Raw genomic sequence first — 16,872 nt, forward strand, 5'->3', positions numbered from 1 at the left:
GAACTTTAATAATTGGACTCCGAAAACTCTGAAACTCCGTGACATATTTTCGTCCAAAATACTTTAGCCTGCCTCTGCGAACAGTGTTGCCAGAGAAAACTTGTGGTTCCAAAACGTGGTCGCTGACTATGGGTCTCATAAGAAGGCTCACAATCGCAATTGATTTAAGATGAGACTGTTATTGTATTTCAATTATATTCCCTCAGAATATTCATATTTATGCATTCGCTTCAACAATTCTATGATCCTCTTCAATGGCTCTGAAGAATGGTTCAATCACTGGTTCTAGACTTTTGAATTGGCTAAAGCCTTTATTTTTTGGGAATGAAAATAACACTATATAAAAGGTGCAGACTGAAGGCGAAAATTTTCATTATGTATTTCATACGTATAAGTACGCAGTACTTACTAAAAATCAAATACTAATTCTTTACATGTTTATTATATAAAATAATTAATTTAGTTACTTATTTAAGTAGTTTTCATACAATGTAATCATAATTTACAATTCAGTGTATTACATTTGGAGGGTTGTTTTCAACTAAATATTTAGGTTCTCTTGATGACACCTGTAGTTGAAGTTACCATAATTTTATTTTAACCATTCTATAACACATAAGAAACGAGTGATGAACACGCGATGCCGACAAAATTGTGTCCTCCATAGACCAAGCTTATGTCGTTAGATATTCAAAGGCTACCATGTTAAAAATGTGTAAAGCAAACTTGGCCGTGCCACGTACACCCAACCCACTTCAGTATATCTGCCTTGTTGGTCTAGTGGTTAGCATGGTCAATTCAGATCACGAAATAGAGAGGTCCTGGGGTCGATCTCCTTGTCATTACGTATAGTAGTGGGTTTTTCTATAAGAAATGGTAGGTACCTACCAATTGCGCACTTTAATATCTCTCGCGTAGTAGAAAATCCTCTTGAACTTGACCACCGTGGCCAAAATTGGTCGAGAAAATCATGCCAGTTTTTATCGTCTACTTGGTTGCACTAACAGAATTTTTGCTAATGCAACAAGTATTGCTAGATTTATTTTTATTAGCCAAAGACACAAATAGAGTGGAAGAAAAGACTGATTCGAAAGAAATAATATAGAGAGATGGGGAATGGTTTTCTAGAAAGGGACCTACATAACCTCTATATCCTTTAGCGATGCTGTCCAGAAGATGTCGGTATTTACCACGAGATCAAAGACGTTGAACGGTGCCTGTCTCTTCGTTAAATCTGCATATTATATTATATCTAATGATATTAAGCAATATCCCGTACTACCTAATTATTTTTATATTTCATGCTTCAGTTTATATTTTGAAGAATCGTTTTAATGTTTAGCATACTTTTTTAGACGACAATAATATTTTTTTTTAACACAATACCCTATTATTTCTATACGTCTTAACAAAAATAAAATTTAGATTGATTTTAAAATACAAGAGAACGTGCTTACCTTGTAAAAGTTTTATGACTAGATTCTAAAAAACGAAAATTTTGTAATTACAAAAGCTAAAAACTTGCCAATCTACATTTATGATTTTAGAAACGGAGTTTAATAAATATTTTTAGTAAGACGCAATTTATAATAAATATCTACTATAATTAAATTATCTGTCTAAAATACATAATTACTCCTGAAGCTCAAGAAAGTTGCGATATTCATATATTCGGGCATAACTTCCAGCAGTTGTTTGTAATGGTCCGTGAAATCTTCCGGGTGGTTGATCTTGTGCGCGTTAAGGGATATATCTAAAATAATATCAGCTTGTTTCATCTCTGGTACCTGAAAAAAAAAGCAGGTTAAGTATCGGCACCTACGAGTAGCTATCAAATTCAAATTCACGTAGGCTTACTCTAATTATAACCATTTTGAAGCTTTAATTCTGCCTGTTTGTAGTGACTCTACCACCTGATCAATACACAGCCAGGGTTCGATTCATTTATCTAACCAGAGAGTAACAGGTAGGGTTTTTTTTTATCAGGAATTTCTCAGTATAAACCTGAAGTTAGTAAATTGACGTCGTATGGCCCCGTGCTTCGAAATAATGTTAAATATTCGGCCTTGGATCTAAATGGTATCCGGAATAACTTTAGTGAAATGGCCTGGAATAGTATTAGGATGCTTCGTCTTCTTCTTTTGCTACGTAGGATGCTAATGAATAAGGATAAAATATTCCCAATGTTTTATTCCCCCCAATATCCACAAGCCTTTTGTACAAAATAACTACGTACATTAATATAGTTAGCCTAATTATTTATCAGAAGAAGCTCCATATGGGCAATGAAAATATAAATCGTATTCTTTTGGAGTTACGAAATGTTACAATTAATAGATAGTTTCTAAATAGCGGTGATAGCCTAGTGGGGTTCTATTTATCTAATTTCGCGGATTTTTTAATGTACGTTTTTAATTTAAGCATTTAAATATAGCTTGCTCACACGGTGAGGAAAACTGCATTTCCGAGAGTTCATATTCTCAAGGGCGTCTAAAGTCTTATCCTCACTTGGCTTATGTGGTGGACTACGGCCTGAATCTTTCTCATACTGAGACTAGGGCCCTGTAGTGGGCCTTTAATGGGTTGATGATGATGATGATGTATTATTTAATTTATGAAAAACATAACGTTGAAAACTTACCCTAAAGTCCAAGGTCAATTCATATGGGGGAAAGACTGCGCTGTAGGTGTTTGTATTTTGTCTTATATTATACACAGGTCTTCCTTGCATTCTGAATGTAGATCGTATCGAGTTCTTGAAGGGCCAATCAATTAGGGTGATATTTTCTCGCGGCCATATCGTAATCGTGTTATGTGCAGTACCTGATGTCAGATGGAGAAATATCTACGTCAGCAAATTACCTAATCGTGAATTTATTCCACTACAAGTTATGAAAGGAAGTAATAAGATAAGAGATGATGCAGTCTAAGATAGTATTGGGCTAACCTGTTAGGGAGTTTGGCAGTTATATTGAAGCCATGCCTCTTATCGGTTTCTACATTACATTGTACCGGAAGGTTAAATCGTGGCTTGTCTTTGTCGGTAGGGTGGAATCTAGCGGTCACGGTCAAAGCAAGACAAAATAAATATCTATATAATCTACAGACATTTAATGAAATGGTCGGTAATACTACGTAATAAAGTGATCACGATAGAAATATAGATAACAAAATTGCCGGAAACTCTAACTTGGGAGACTGAGACACTTCTAAATCCAAAAACTTGCTAAAATTATCAAGTATGTTGTTTACTAGTAAATCTGTATAAATAGCTTGCATTAATTTAGAGCTTACCATGTATTTCAAAGCTAAGTTTGCAAACATCTGCAGTGCAGGAACGATTCAATAATTGTATCGAATGGTCGAAGTGAGCCGGCGGTCCCATTGATACGAAAAGGCTGTTCGTACTGAAAACATACGTATAAGCTTTTTAAAACACCATGGAGACAAAAACGCTAAACTTTATAGTGTAAATTCGTACTGGGCCAGCGTAGTGGGCTACGGTCTAGACTTCTCATATTATATACGGCATAGTAAGTTGTTTATTTAAAAAAAAAAAGTTAAACAGGCACTAATCATAATATGAAAATACAACATTTCCCCCTCATCACTTAAATTACTTACTGAGTTGAATAATTCAAAAAGACACGCAATTTATAGTATTTTGTTTTTATAGAATTACACGTAAACGCTTTGTAATTTTGATAAGTACTTATGGCTTACTTTATAAGACTCATTTTCGCTAATTACGGGTCATCCCTATGCCCGTGATCTATGCATCTTCGAATCGCCTTTTTAGGCGGTTCAATTCAGTTGTCTTTTGAACGCCGCTCTGAGCAAGATGATGTTCCTGCCCTCTGCTGAAGGCGTTAGTGTTAAAAGACTGATTCGCCCTGAACAGGACCACCACAGAAAACGAGTAAATAAAATAAGTCGTAAGCGGCTGTCAATTTTACTTATCGTGTGTAATTAACATTTTATAATTGACAAATACTTCATTTATTGCGTTCGTCACCACTCCGCCATATTCAAATTTGTCTTCCACAAACAAACCCCCTGGAGGAGCTATTCACACGCTCCTCCACATGGAAAAAATATAGACGAAAATCATTGCCTTTTTAAAATTTTACAATCATACAGCAACAGGCAATTTTTACTAGCATGAGCTCTACGGTTCTACGGATATTTGATTTTATAGAGAACTGTAGCGATTTAAAGTTGACGTACTTCATTATATGGCTTGTACTAGAGTATGCAGGTATAATAACTAAATATTCAGTTTTATGTACTTAAATAAAGTAGATTCACACGTCACCTGTAGGTACGTTTAGTGTAGGATCTGCCAAAACTGGGCTTCGAAGGGCAGGGTGCCACTCCAGCACCTTATAAACCCAAGATACAACGTCCATTACCCGCATATAGCTTCTTTCGCTTCACAATTAGTACAGTTATTTCTAACTAAGTTTATATTGTTCATAAAAAATGTGTGAAACAAAAAGAGCGCGCTGTTCAATGAGGATAAGATACTCACTATGATCGCGGACCAAATATCGGCAGGTTACAGTAAAGATAATCCTGGCACTCCTCCTGAAGTATCCTTAAGTCGGTTTCCCTTATTTGCAATTTGTTAAGTGGGTTGTCGGACTCGTGAGATTCATCGTCTCGTATGTAGATATCACTGTTACGGATCGCTTTCAATGCATCATGTATATTATTAGCATCTGTTTTAGCTAAAATTACTCCAGAAGAGCTGTTTAGAACCGTGAAATTCTGATCGTAGGTAGTAACTTGAGAGTGCTGAAAAAGGAATTGGTTAGAGCAATCACGTCCTACCGCTGTCCACTACCTATCTTTATATTTAGCTCAATAATAAACTGCCCCTATTATAAATCAGGTTGTCATGTAATCACATTCCTGCACCGACAGCAAACAACAGGTTCCGTACAGTCGCACGAAATATAAAAGTTTTTCTTTTACAGTTAATTGTGTCAGACTCTGGAATTTCCTACCTGGTGACACACGTCAGGCAAAATCCTTGTCTCTTTTTATAATATTTTTTTGTGTATGTAGCGTTATAGTATTGTATTTCTCTCATTTTTCACTTTTACTAACTATGGCCATAGCCTCCCATCAGAACAGAACAGTGAAAATGCCAGGGATTGAACGCTCACTTATGAGGCACAAAGGTCGATTAAAATTTTCTACACAAAACTGCCTACATAGCCCGGTGACTTCTCATCGCATCACAAACTGGAAAACTTTGTCGACGTCACGGATTCAGCAACTTCTAAAACCGCAGAGCAAACATATGCCCACAAAACTCAACCCAACAAACACAAAGTAAGAGATACTCACAAACCAAGTATGCCTCTGAGTGGTGTTTACGTCACGATACGGGTTCATGGGGATGAACATTATAATGATGCACACTACTGATATGCCACTTAACACTATCCACATCCATTTGCGTGAGAATAGCAATTCAATTCCAGACTGAAAAAAAAATAGGCTTTAGGTATTTGATTGTCATGTGAGTTGCAGGAAGCTGCTGCAGTGGCGTGCATAGAGGGCATACACCGTGGGTCCCAACTAACTTTAATGCATGTTATCACTAACCTATATCCATTTCTTTACTAGAAATGTCGATTGTATATATTAATTTGTTTGCAAAGTAACTAAACTAATGCCTTTGTCTTGCAAATAATAAATTATTATAAATACATTGTAACTATAATGAATAGTAGGTAGGTATACTCATTTCTTTAAAAACTTCTCAATATACTTTAATTTAAGTATATTGACCATGCTGTAGTATATTTTCTGTTATATGCCTTTCTTCTATTAAGCAATGAAAATAAAAGATCCTAGCTGTTTCCAATTTTCCTGACCAACAGGTTACAAATAATAGCCCACTACGCTGATGATGGAAAGCTTTTTCTATGAAGAGCATCTAACCAGCAGTTGTAAATTAATAACTTAATAAGCTGTGAATGTTATGAGGTGCCTTAAATAAGATGTAAAACCAAACTTACCACAGTGAAAACAACGTACACTGTAACCGCAACAGAAGCGATCGTGACAAGAACATCGGGAGAGTCGGAAGCGGACCGGCCAGTTATCGGTATCATAAGGGCTAGAAGTCTTGTTCCCAGCGACAAGGTGAAAAGAGTAGCAGGTATGTGCACGATTACTTCCAATAAGAGGTGTTGCCATGCTAAAAGATTTAGAGGTTTTTAGTACAAACGGGTTCTCTATAATGAGTTCATAATAATACCAATTCTAAACTTTCCTACTTTTGGCCTATATGTATTTACTATTTTTTATAATACAATATATGCATAAAATCAGTGGATAAAGCGGTGTCTCAAGCGAGAAATATTCGCCTACGTTTTTTATACTTCCTGACCTATTTGACCTCCCACTTTTGATTTTCTCTTTCCAGTCTTTCATCCACTATTTGTCTATAACTTCTGTATCTTTCTTTGACTAATAAATAACCCTTAAGGTTCTAAAAACTTAAAAAAATGTTCAAGGTCTTTATTAAATAGTATAAAAAAAATCCTTTATTTAAATACTTTCTGCATGGCTACAAAAAATTTATATCCACTGGGAAGAGATGCAATTTTGAAATTTGTTAATTGGGAAATAAAATTTTGAGCCTCGTTTGACATAACACGCATATTATGGGGATATTATTTCCCGCCCATGATCAAAGAGTGGATATGCATTTTGTCCTTTCCCCGAGGGGAAAATCCCTTTTGCCCTTGCTTGCCGTGCGGTTCTTTTTATAACAGTAATTTACGTATTATTAGGTGCCTACTTACCATTTACTTTCGAGTATCGTACCACTGACATAGATACTATACTTCCGACTGACATCAAGAAGAGGGGAGTTCCTATTAAATATCTAACGTTGAAGAAAATTGGGAAGCAGCATAATACAAACAGCAATACAGATAATATAAAACGCGTGGCTGCCATTGCTTGAATAGTCCGCATTGAAGAGTCTAGATCCGTCTGAAAATTAAAAATACCTTCTAGTAGGTAGGTATATGGAATTAGTCTATAAAACAATGAACCAAAATGTTTTAAATGTATAGATATAAAAATAAGCATTGACTTTAGAAAAACTTATTTTTGACGACCTTCCTGGCGCAGCGGTGAGAGCTGTAGTGTTGTACAAGTGGGTGTTCCCGGGTTCAAGGGTAATTTTTAATTTCTAAATTTTCTCTGGTCTAGTCTGTTGACTTGAGACGTAGCTAGTTACCACCCCAGCGACAAAAACGTGTCGCTAAGCGATTAGGGTTTAATAAAACTGCCAAACCCCTAGCTGAGTCCCATAGCATCTTCGATTGCATTATAACGTACCCCCAGGTCAGATTGCATCCAAGGGCTAACTTCTAGTGGAATAAAACAAAAACCCTCGTTTTGCGTGTCTTAACATGATTTAGTTATTTTAAATTTACGCCCTGCGAATCCAATTGTATGAAGTAATGGCGTATATATTATTAAGTTACCTTTTTGCTCCTCCAAAAATCAAACAAATGAGCAGCTGTCACGGATGCAATCACATATGGCAACCAATACAATGGCGCTATAAGCCAATATGCAGACAAATATCTAAAAATATACTTGGTTATAAATGAACAAGAAGTATTATATAAAAGCATTATCCATTTTTTTATATAGCAATAATTGACGGAACAAGCAGATGGCCGATCTGATGTAAAGTAGGAAACCGTCGCCCTTAAACAGAGCACTGGAAATGCATGCTAGGAAAACCTACAAAGTACTGCGCCTTATACAACAACCTGAGGCGTATGTGCCTGTAGTTACACCGGAACCCAGGCCATTCAAACAGACACAATGCATAATTGACAGTAGAAATAAGCTTGCTAGTTCAACCCCGGACGAGCTCTGTCACACAAACCTACCAGGTACAACTAAATTTAACAGAAACTAAACTTTTCAAATCCTTAGACAACATTGAATTTAAATCAAAAACAACAAATTGTTTAGAATGACAATAATCTTCGAATAAGCGATCAGTTTCTAAAATTATGGTTCTGTCTATATCTTTACATCATAGAAGAATTCTGTGCTTTACATTGTGTGTGGCAGGTCCAGAATACAGTCACCCATTCGCCTGCCCGCAGGCATCGTACGAGGCGACTAAGGTAATATGTAACGGAGAACGAGTTGCAGCATCCTCTATGCTACTACTACCATCTCCTGCGATCACCAACCCATCTACTTGCTGATGCTAAAATTAATATTAAATCACATAGGACAAAATCGTGCTCAAATCTATTTCTCATAACCTCACCTCATTTGTATGGTGGTAGCGATCATAATCGAAGAAAAAATGGCGATAACAGCAGCTCCACTCGCTATACATAATAAACGACCCACAAGAGACCACATTAATTCACGTAAATATGAATATGCTGAAAAAAAAGTAACAGCCTTATTAAATTTTTATTTTACTAGACGCACACACATGACAACAAAACACACGATTTTTAGCGTTGAATATTGACAGCTCCTTTAATTTAATGTACAGAAACTCTAAGCAATAAAAAAAAAAATGATAAAAACATTAATTTCTGCATATATAAACTGCAAAGCAGCTGATTAAATTAAGTACCCATTTGAATCTGTTTCTGCTGCGTTAAACGAACGCAATTGATTTTATTGATACCGCCATCGCAACGTGCCGCTGTCACTCAATATATGATGCTTTTTAAGCACCGCGCTTTATGCCTCGTAACCAATAAGTTAAGCCGTCTCAGCGAAATCTGACGACTTACTCTGAATAGACATGTTACATACGATATCTTTTTTTAAGCTAAATTTAATCACAAAATTAAATATATAATTATTGAAAGCTTCGAGTTACAACAGCAAAGCTAGTACTTTAATATAATAAACTTAATCTGTCTCGCAATCTTATTACGAGTGACATTTTGTTCGTAATAAAACCGTTAGAGAAATAGTTTCCTCTGTCCTTTAGGCGACCTGTGTATTATCTTTAACTTACTCAATCCAAACAGCCATATGGGATAGGCGACGGTCGTAAAACCTAGTAATACTACTATTATATCAACTGCCAGCGCTGCAGATCTTGTGAATGTTATAAGAAACCATCCCATATAATCGAAATACACTGCTGTCGAACGTGGCACCTAAAACATTGAAAGTTTCTTAGTGTCATTTTAACAGAATTTACTTATTATTAATGAATATTTCAGAGATTGGCATAGAAAACTTTCTTAAGCTTAAAACTCCCGAAAGATCATTCAAAAAAATTATATATGTTTAAGCCTATGAACTGATTTTGACAAAGAATTGCATGAAGCTATCACGCATCCTGGAGGCAAACACGGTTCTGATTGTAGTAAAGAATAAATAAATATAGAGAAAATAAAATAATCGAAGGTATTTCCACAAAATTAAGCTTAGTTACTCAATTTTATTATTATTATCTTTAATCTTACCCTGTTTACTAAACCCTCGTAATCAGCTAAGTCTCTCACGAGCGGAAGAAGCATGTTTCCTGCATTCTGCATGACACCGTCGTTTATTAATTCTGGTCTGTCGTTTCTTGTATGGTATATGTGACCCCATTGAACAAACGCAATATCTACACCTATAAGAAAATATAATAATATTTTTACACATGTTTAGAAGAATATATACTTTTATAGTAGTAAGATAAATCTTACCCATGATATCACCAAAGTCTCTCCATATTCTAAAATCTGTATCCGATGGTATGATTCGGTTAGAAAATAAGAATTCACCTAGACTTTGTGCCATTGGTCTTGAAGTAGTTCTTCTAAATGCTTCTAGTACTCTAGAGTCTGTTACCTATGACAAAATTATAAATAATAATATGATGAAATGATACTGAATACATTTTTATATAATACAGTTTCCCTGATCAATTTCGGCTACGATGATCATTCTCCAGAGAAATTTTCTTACTACACGGGAGACATAGTACATAGGTGTGTGCTCAAACACAGGCGCACTATTTTCTGATTCTCAAAGCCCAATTATACTGCAGATCCAACACGGCTGGAAAGAGATCAGCGGGGATGAATCACCACTACCTCTCTATTCCCATACTTATAGCTCCAGATATATAGCTCCAGACTGGTACTAAGAATTTTTTTATAGAAAAACCCAATACTGTAATGGCTCGACCCGGGGCTCTAATCCAGTTGTAATCTGCAGTCGAACAAGCTCACCACAAGACCACCGGGGCAGTATTCTTTTAAATGTAATATTTTTACTTATACATGAAGTAGGTATGAAGTACTTGCCTGAAACAGATTCGGCCGCCCGTTCATCCCAGCTGCGTCTAAATTAACAACTGCAATAGCGCCTTTCGACCATGGGTGGCTCAAAAATCCATGGCTTCCCTTTTAAAATTACAAAAATGAATTAGTTTTAAAGTAAATACGTGAAGATATTTTCAGACTTTTATCTGTTTTCCCGCATACCTGCAATCCCATTTCCTCAGCACCATTACTAAGGAAAATTATATTATGCTTTAGTTTTGTAGTTCTTCTTGATAACTTCTCTAATGTTTCAACCATGGCAGCACAGAACAAACCATCATCTGATGCACCTGATTCATGAAAAGGAAAAATCTTGATATATATAATCGTACTGTACGTGTGTTTATCACCTAACTCCTAAATTACCAATTTGGATGAAATTTTGTGCGTTTATTTAAAAGGGTTTCTGTTCTTTTGCAGCAGATGGCCCACCTGCAGGGCTAGCACGGGGAGGAGACAAAAATAATATCACCCGATTGTATCGCTTAGAAAGGGATATAATTAATTAACGTGTCCACCTGCTAAAGTACGGGAATATGGAATAGGAGAAATTTATCCCCGTTCATAATTACACATATATCATATGGATATTATTTCCACTTGTGAGCCAATGCTCTGAGAATTGATAAAGCTGTGGGAGAAGATACATTTATATCATTTCCCCGAGGATAAGGGTAATTGGAAACCCATCGCCTATAAACAAAGCAACACTTAGCAGTGTATGCCGCCCTGTGACCATAAATCTGAGACGTAGGTGTTAAGTTTCACGTGACTTTAATTACACCAGTAACCACGCCCTTGGCACCGGAATACAGCAATGCTGCTTGGCGACAGAAATAAGCATGGTGGTGTACTTCCCCGGACGAGCTCTATCACCAAAAGCTAAACTATAAGTATCTTCAAAATAAAATATAGCCTTACTGCAATGTAGATTATCTGTAGGTACCCCAAGCTTTGAGTTCCATTACAGATGAATTTTGGGTTCGTAAAGTAGTATTACCTATTGCAAATGGAACAGAGTCGTGGTGACAATTTACTAGGATTGAAGTTCCAATGGTGCCGTTGGAATAAAATCCGCTTTCACCTTCCAATACCGCTACCACATTGGAAAGATTTCTGTAAACGCTGGGTGAGCCGAACATGAAATAACCTGGAATACAAAAATATATTTTTAACAACGCACCAAATTTATACTTTTTTGCTAACAATATTCAGTGAATAGAGAGATATTATTATCGTTTAGAACTATAAAAAACATAAGAGGGAAAATGATTGGCCTTCTAAGACATGATAAATTTATAACAATTATAATTGAAGGAAAGTAGAGAGAAAGAGAACGACCGAGACTGGATTTTGTGGGATAAATAAAACAAAAGGTTACGGCGGGGACTTCTAGAGAGGCGAAAGACTGATTGAGAAGGTTGAAAGATGTTACACCGACAAGAGCTAAGTTCGCTCTTGAGTTAAAGAGGAAGACCAAAATTTAATAAATATTACCATATAGATTAATATTTTAGATAGTTTGTGATGTTACAGCCGCAAACTACAAATAATAAACCATCCGCATTTGTATCGTACTTACCATCAACAAATTGCCAATCTGTGTGAATAGGCAGGATTGATTTCTGAGCAATACTATCGAAGAGTTCTTTTAGGTCCCGTGTCTTGATATAATGATATTCCAGACCAAACACTCTTGGGTGGTCTCCTAGTATTATCTGTAGATATTTATTTGCAGACTCTTCACTGAATGTGTTTGAGTCCTGAAAATGGGAACATTAAATTGTTTTAATCGCATAGATTGTTCTCTCAATATCTCGTACTTCTTGAGTATTGCAACTCAGTTGCTTTTAGATGAACAAAAATGTTATACAGCGCTGATAGCCTGGTAGGTCCTTACTATCGGACTCCCTTTCGGGTGGACCGAGATTGATCCCCGGCACTCGACATATAACTTTTCGTAGTTATGTGCGTTTTAGTTTAATCAATTCAGTTATCACTCGCTTTATCGGCGAAGAAAGCCTGCATGCTTAAAAGTTTTCTTAACGTTCTCAAAGGCATGTGAAGTCTAAAAATCCGCACTTCGCCACCGTGGTAGTTGCGCCCTAAACCCTTTTTCTGAGATGAGTCCCGTGGCCTATAGTGATCATTACCGGCCCGCTATGATTTAATAATGATGATGATACACAAAATTAGAAAATTGTGTCTATGTTGACTTTCGAAGGGAAAGTCAATCATGTTTAAAAGCGAAAAGACATAGCAAAAACTTACATTGATTCCAATCTCTTGTTCTTTGATAGGTCTAGGCAGTTCATCTTCGATAGCTGTAGTCACAAACGCTACCAGCATGAAAAATCCCAGCAAAAGTACTAAGAATGGACTTGGTATCTGAAGAAAACGTTTTAAATTAATGCGTTATTTATATTGATTATTTATTCTTACTTCCAATTATTTTGGGTACTTATTTATTTACTTAAACCTCTTTATTGCGAAGTAAAGGACAAATTAAAAATATACTTTAAAAAAAATTAGAAGCAAAAGGCGATCTTATCATATCGGGTAACCTTAACGATAGGAATATTCATGAGAGACGGGAAATCGCAATAACAATACATAAATTTACACACTGGGGTAAATACTACTAACAACTAATATTATAAATTACTAAAAGAGAGAAATAAAATAAGATATACCTACATACAATTATAAATATTTACATATATTTACTATAGATATATAAATGCACATATACGAACAACATAATTATAATGACAAATAGTGATGCCTTACACGGCTTTTGAAAATAGCTAGGGCGCTTTAAAGCGACAAATATCGTTAGGGAGTGCATTCTACAGCATTACAGCTTTTATTGTGAAGGATTCCAAGTAACTTTGAGACTTACATTTCATCATTCTGAGAATGTTCTACCTAGCAGATCGCTGAGATCCTTAAGACAGACACGGGCCAAGGAAATTAAAGCGTTGTTTATGGTAGAGTGGTGGTTTGGTGTGGACATGCAGTTTACGCCGATGCCTAATAGGAAGCCACTTCAGGTTACTTAACTACTGAAGAACTATTTAAATTGTTTTATCCTTTTATTAATTTATTGAACTTATTATACTTTAACAGTCTCAGTATTGTCACAGAGCCACTGACCTAATATCAAGACCTTTTTATTTTAAATACGGAAGTCTTTTATGTACCTACCTACGTACGTAAAGTGTACGCGCGTGATTTTGTTATAACATTTGCAAATATATGGTAATGTAGTAAAATGAAATTAAAACATAAAAAGTGTAAAGGAAATCTTTTGTGGCATTGAGGGCACAAATATTAGTTATTAAAATTCTATAGATAGTAAAATATCCTTAATAAGATTTCCTTATCACTTTAGGCCTAATCTATTTGAAACAGTAGTTGTATATAGAAATCTCTTAGATTTTTTTGCGAGCCAAAAACGTCCTTGGTTCATGTTATCGCATTTCAAAACTATGGAAGCTATATTTTAGTTTGTAGATACTTATTTTTAAGTACATTTTTTCGTTGTCTAGCATTTAAAAGATTAATTTTAATCTATTCAAAGGCGGTAAGTATTTATAAATATTATCAATGATTATGCCAAATAAATGTAATAATCCCACGTTTCAAGATAATATTATTTTTATAGGTAGTGAGCTCGTAATGTTAGCTTTATGTCATCGAAAAATTACACAAATAATGACGTTAGGTTCTGCACTCTTTGACGATGAATTAATGAGCAAAAATCAATTATCCGACTACGTATATTCGAATTTGTAGTCGAAATTTCTGATTCTATCGTTTGCAATGCGCAATGGCAACGTATTGTCACATTAACCACAAATAATATTTCTTATCCAAAATCAACACCGTTAATTAAAAGCTATATAGAATAAGAACACTTCCGACCGATTCATCTTTCAAAAAAAAACAAAATTGGTTCATCCCTTCTGGAGCTACGATGCCACAGACATATACACACACATACACACGCACGCACACACGCACGAACACACAGTCACGTCAAACCTATAACAACCAATCTTTTTTGTGTCGGGGTTTAAAAACAACTAATATGTTAATTATGGCTTACAGGACCATATCCTGCCGTTAAATCAGCGCCACCTAACAGGTCTAATTGCATTTTCTAACCATCCAAGAACCTATTAAAATAAACACTATCCAAATCAGTCTAGCAGTTTATGATGAGTTAGGTGACTAACAGACGAGAAGCAGAATAAATAAAGATGCAATCTATCGTTGTTCTCCAAGTTATGGTGTGACCAAGGAAAATAAGGATTCATTTTTATAGCAGATAATATTACACTGAACTAATAATATGCACTTCAAACATAAATATACATAAAGAGAAAGAACGCACATTTCGCCTCGACGGATCATCTTCAGTTTTTTGTTTCATCACGGGCAACGGAAAATTGAGTACTTTCTTCGACTGTGTGATTTGAAGAAATGATAACAAGTGAGCGACCGTATATTTTATATTTATTATCAATACTATAACGTCTTATTGTCCGTTTGTTTCTTATCAAAATGTTATCATATATTATTATGTTCATTGCCATATGTCCGTGTGAATTAAAGTTTATGTTATTTATGTACCTACTAAATGAACTAACTGATGGTTTCGGCATTAGAGCGTTGTTATTATTTATCGCTTGTTCTAATTTTTTTTTTTTTTATTTTGTCCGGGTGATGCTTTGTAATCGATACTGACAACACAGATTTTAATTAAATATTTGTCTGTTGTCTGTCGGTCCGGGCATCACGTGAAAACTACTGAACGGATTTAAATAAAATTTAATAGAATGGTAGCTACTATTTCGAGTCAACATACAGGATACTTATTATCTTGATAAATAATAAGTTTCTTACGGGATTTTTTTTTACAATTTTTCTTCATAGCTCCGTTAAATTTGAACCGATTTTAATAATTCTTTTCTATTTGAAAGTGTATAATATCAAGCATGGATTGTTTAATTTGCATGAAGATTTGATAAATATTGTCGGAGATGAAGGACATAACTCTTCACAGATAACAGCAAGTCGCAAGGCATATGGTACGACGATCGAATGCATGCGTACTATCCTACTAATATTATAAATGCGAAAGTTTGTGAGGATGGATGTATGCTTGGATGGATGTATGTATGTATGGATGGATGAATGTTTGTTACGCTTTAAAGCCATAACGAATGAACCTCGACGGCAGAAATGTGACACATACATATAATATAGTCTGGAATAGCTCAGAGGCTTCTTTTTATCCCGGAAAAGCAAACAGCTCCTACAGGATAGCATTGCAATTTTTTCTGCATTAGTCCTTCAAAATCCACGCAACGGTGTTTTAGATTGACTTGGTTTTTTGGATAGGCAAATTTGTTTTATTTTAAAGCTTTTGAGTTTGTTTGGTTGAACACGCTAATCTCAGAAAGTGCTGTTTCGATTTCGACTTTTTTCTTTGGATTATAAGTATCAATTCAGGCTATATATCATCACGATACGACCAATGGCTACTATCATTAATGAGAAATGTTAGATAAACTAAAAAAAATATCCTATTTGAGAGATTCCGATGCGTGTGATTCGTGAACGGTAAACGTTACGCCAAACGACGGACATGTATATCGGAATTGTTTCTTTAAACTTCTAAAAAACAGTCGCGACAACATACGATAATTTTTTGAAGTTGACTTTCGCGGACATAGTCTCTGAGGGTCCGCTAGTATTAAAAAATAATAAAGAATAGCCAAGTTAGTCTAGTGGTTAGCATGTTTGAATACGCACCAAGAAGTCTTGGATTCTATTCCCGATTAGGAAGTTTGGTACCAACCCGTTTGTCCACTCCCGAACCTCTTGTTGTCTTAGTTTTTATCACATAATGAGGTGTGCTAAATGAGGTTGAAAGAATTTAAACTATTTAAATTTAAACTATATCTATGAAGTTCTCCAGAGCGAAAAATAGATGTGATACCTACTCTTGGCCATATTTCTGACGCAATGGTTCACGGCTATAAACTATACAGTACCCTTTTCTCGATAAAAAAAAATTACAAAGATACTTCTAACGATAGTGCGTTTTGCTTAGTTATTTATTAAAATTTTGGGATAAACTGAAACATGCGATATATAATGTAGACATAACCTACTGAGTATTTTAATTATTAAATTATTTTTAATCTGCAATTTATGAAATAAGCAAATTAAGTATAAATCATTAAATTTAATATACCGAAATATCGACTAACTACGCCTGTTTAACTAAGAACACATTAATATAATATCTTCGCAGGCTACTTATACAAAGTTGTCTTCTTAATTTTTCAATATTGGTGTAATTAACGAATGTTACTTTTAAAAACTCCTTCGTACTTGAAAGAGAAGTTTTTCTTGGAGGGCAATCCTGTCCTGCCCTGACGCCGAGTATGCCTTTCCACAAGACAAAGTAGTAAAACGTTCGTTTAGTGTGCAAGCCTTTTTATAGATTTGC

At 35.2% G+C, this 16,872-nt stretch overlaps 1 protein-coding gene across 1 annotated transcript; it reads right to left on the reverse strand.

Annotated features, from left to right (window-relative positions):
* Nucleotides 1–1,611: 1,611 nt before the first annotated feature.
* Nucleotides 1,612–14,784, reverse strand: LOC120625436 (endoplasmic reticulum metallopeptidase 1-like). Its single transcript, XM_039892506.1, has 18 exons — nt 14,746–14,784; nt 12,618–12,734; nt 11,929–12,109; nt 11,347–11,496; nt 10,509–10,636; nt 10,329–10,427; nt 9,726–9,870; nt 9,498–9,649; nt 9,041–9,185; nt 8,327–8,447; nt 7,518–7,620; nt 6,825–7,017; nt 6,033–6,214; nt 5,356–5,493; nt 4,532–4,797; nt 3,295–3,407; nt 2,642–2,823; nt 1,612–1,787 (listed from the first exon to the last, which is right to left on the reverse strand). Exons 1-18 carry the CDS (start codon nt 14,782–14,784, stop codon nt 1,620–1,622), a joined length of 2,622 nt encoding a protein of 873 aa, XP_039748440.1. The 3' UTR covers nt 1,612–1,619.
* Nucleotides 14,785–16,872: the final 2,088 nt, after the last annotated feature.

The sequence above is a fragment of the Pararge aegeria genome, chromosome 1 (genome assembly GCF_905163445.1).
Source record: "Pararge aegeria chromosome 1, ilParAegt1.1, whole genome shotgun sequence".
Lineage (NCBI taxonomy): Eukaryota > Metazoa > Arthropoda > Insecta > Lepidoptera > Nymphalidae > Pararge > Pararge aegeria.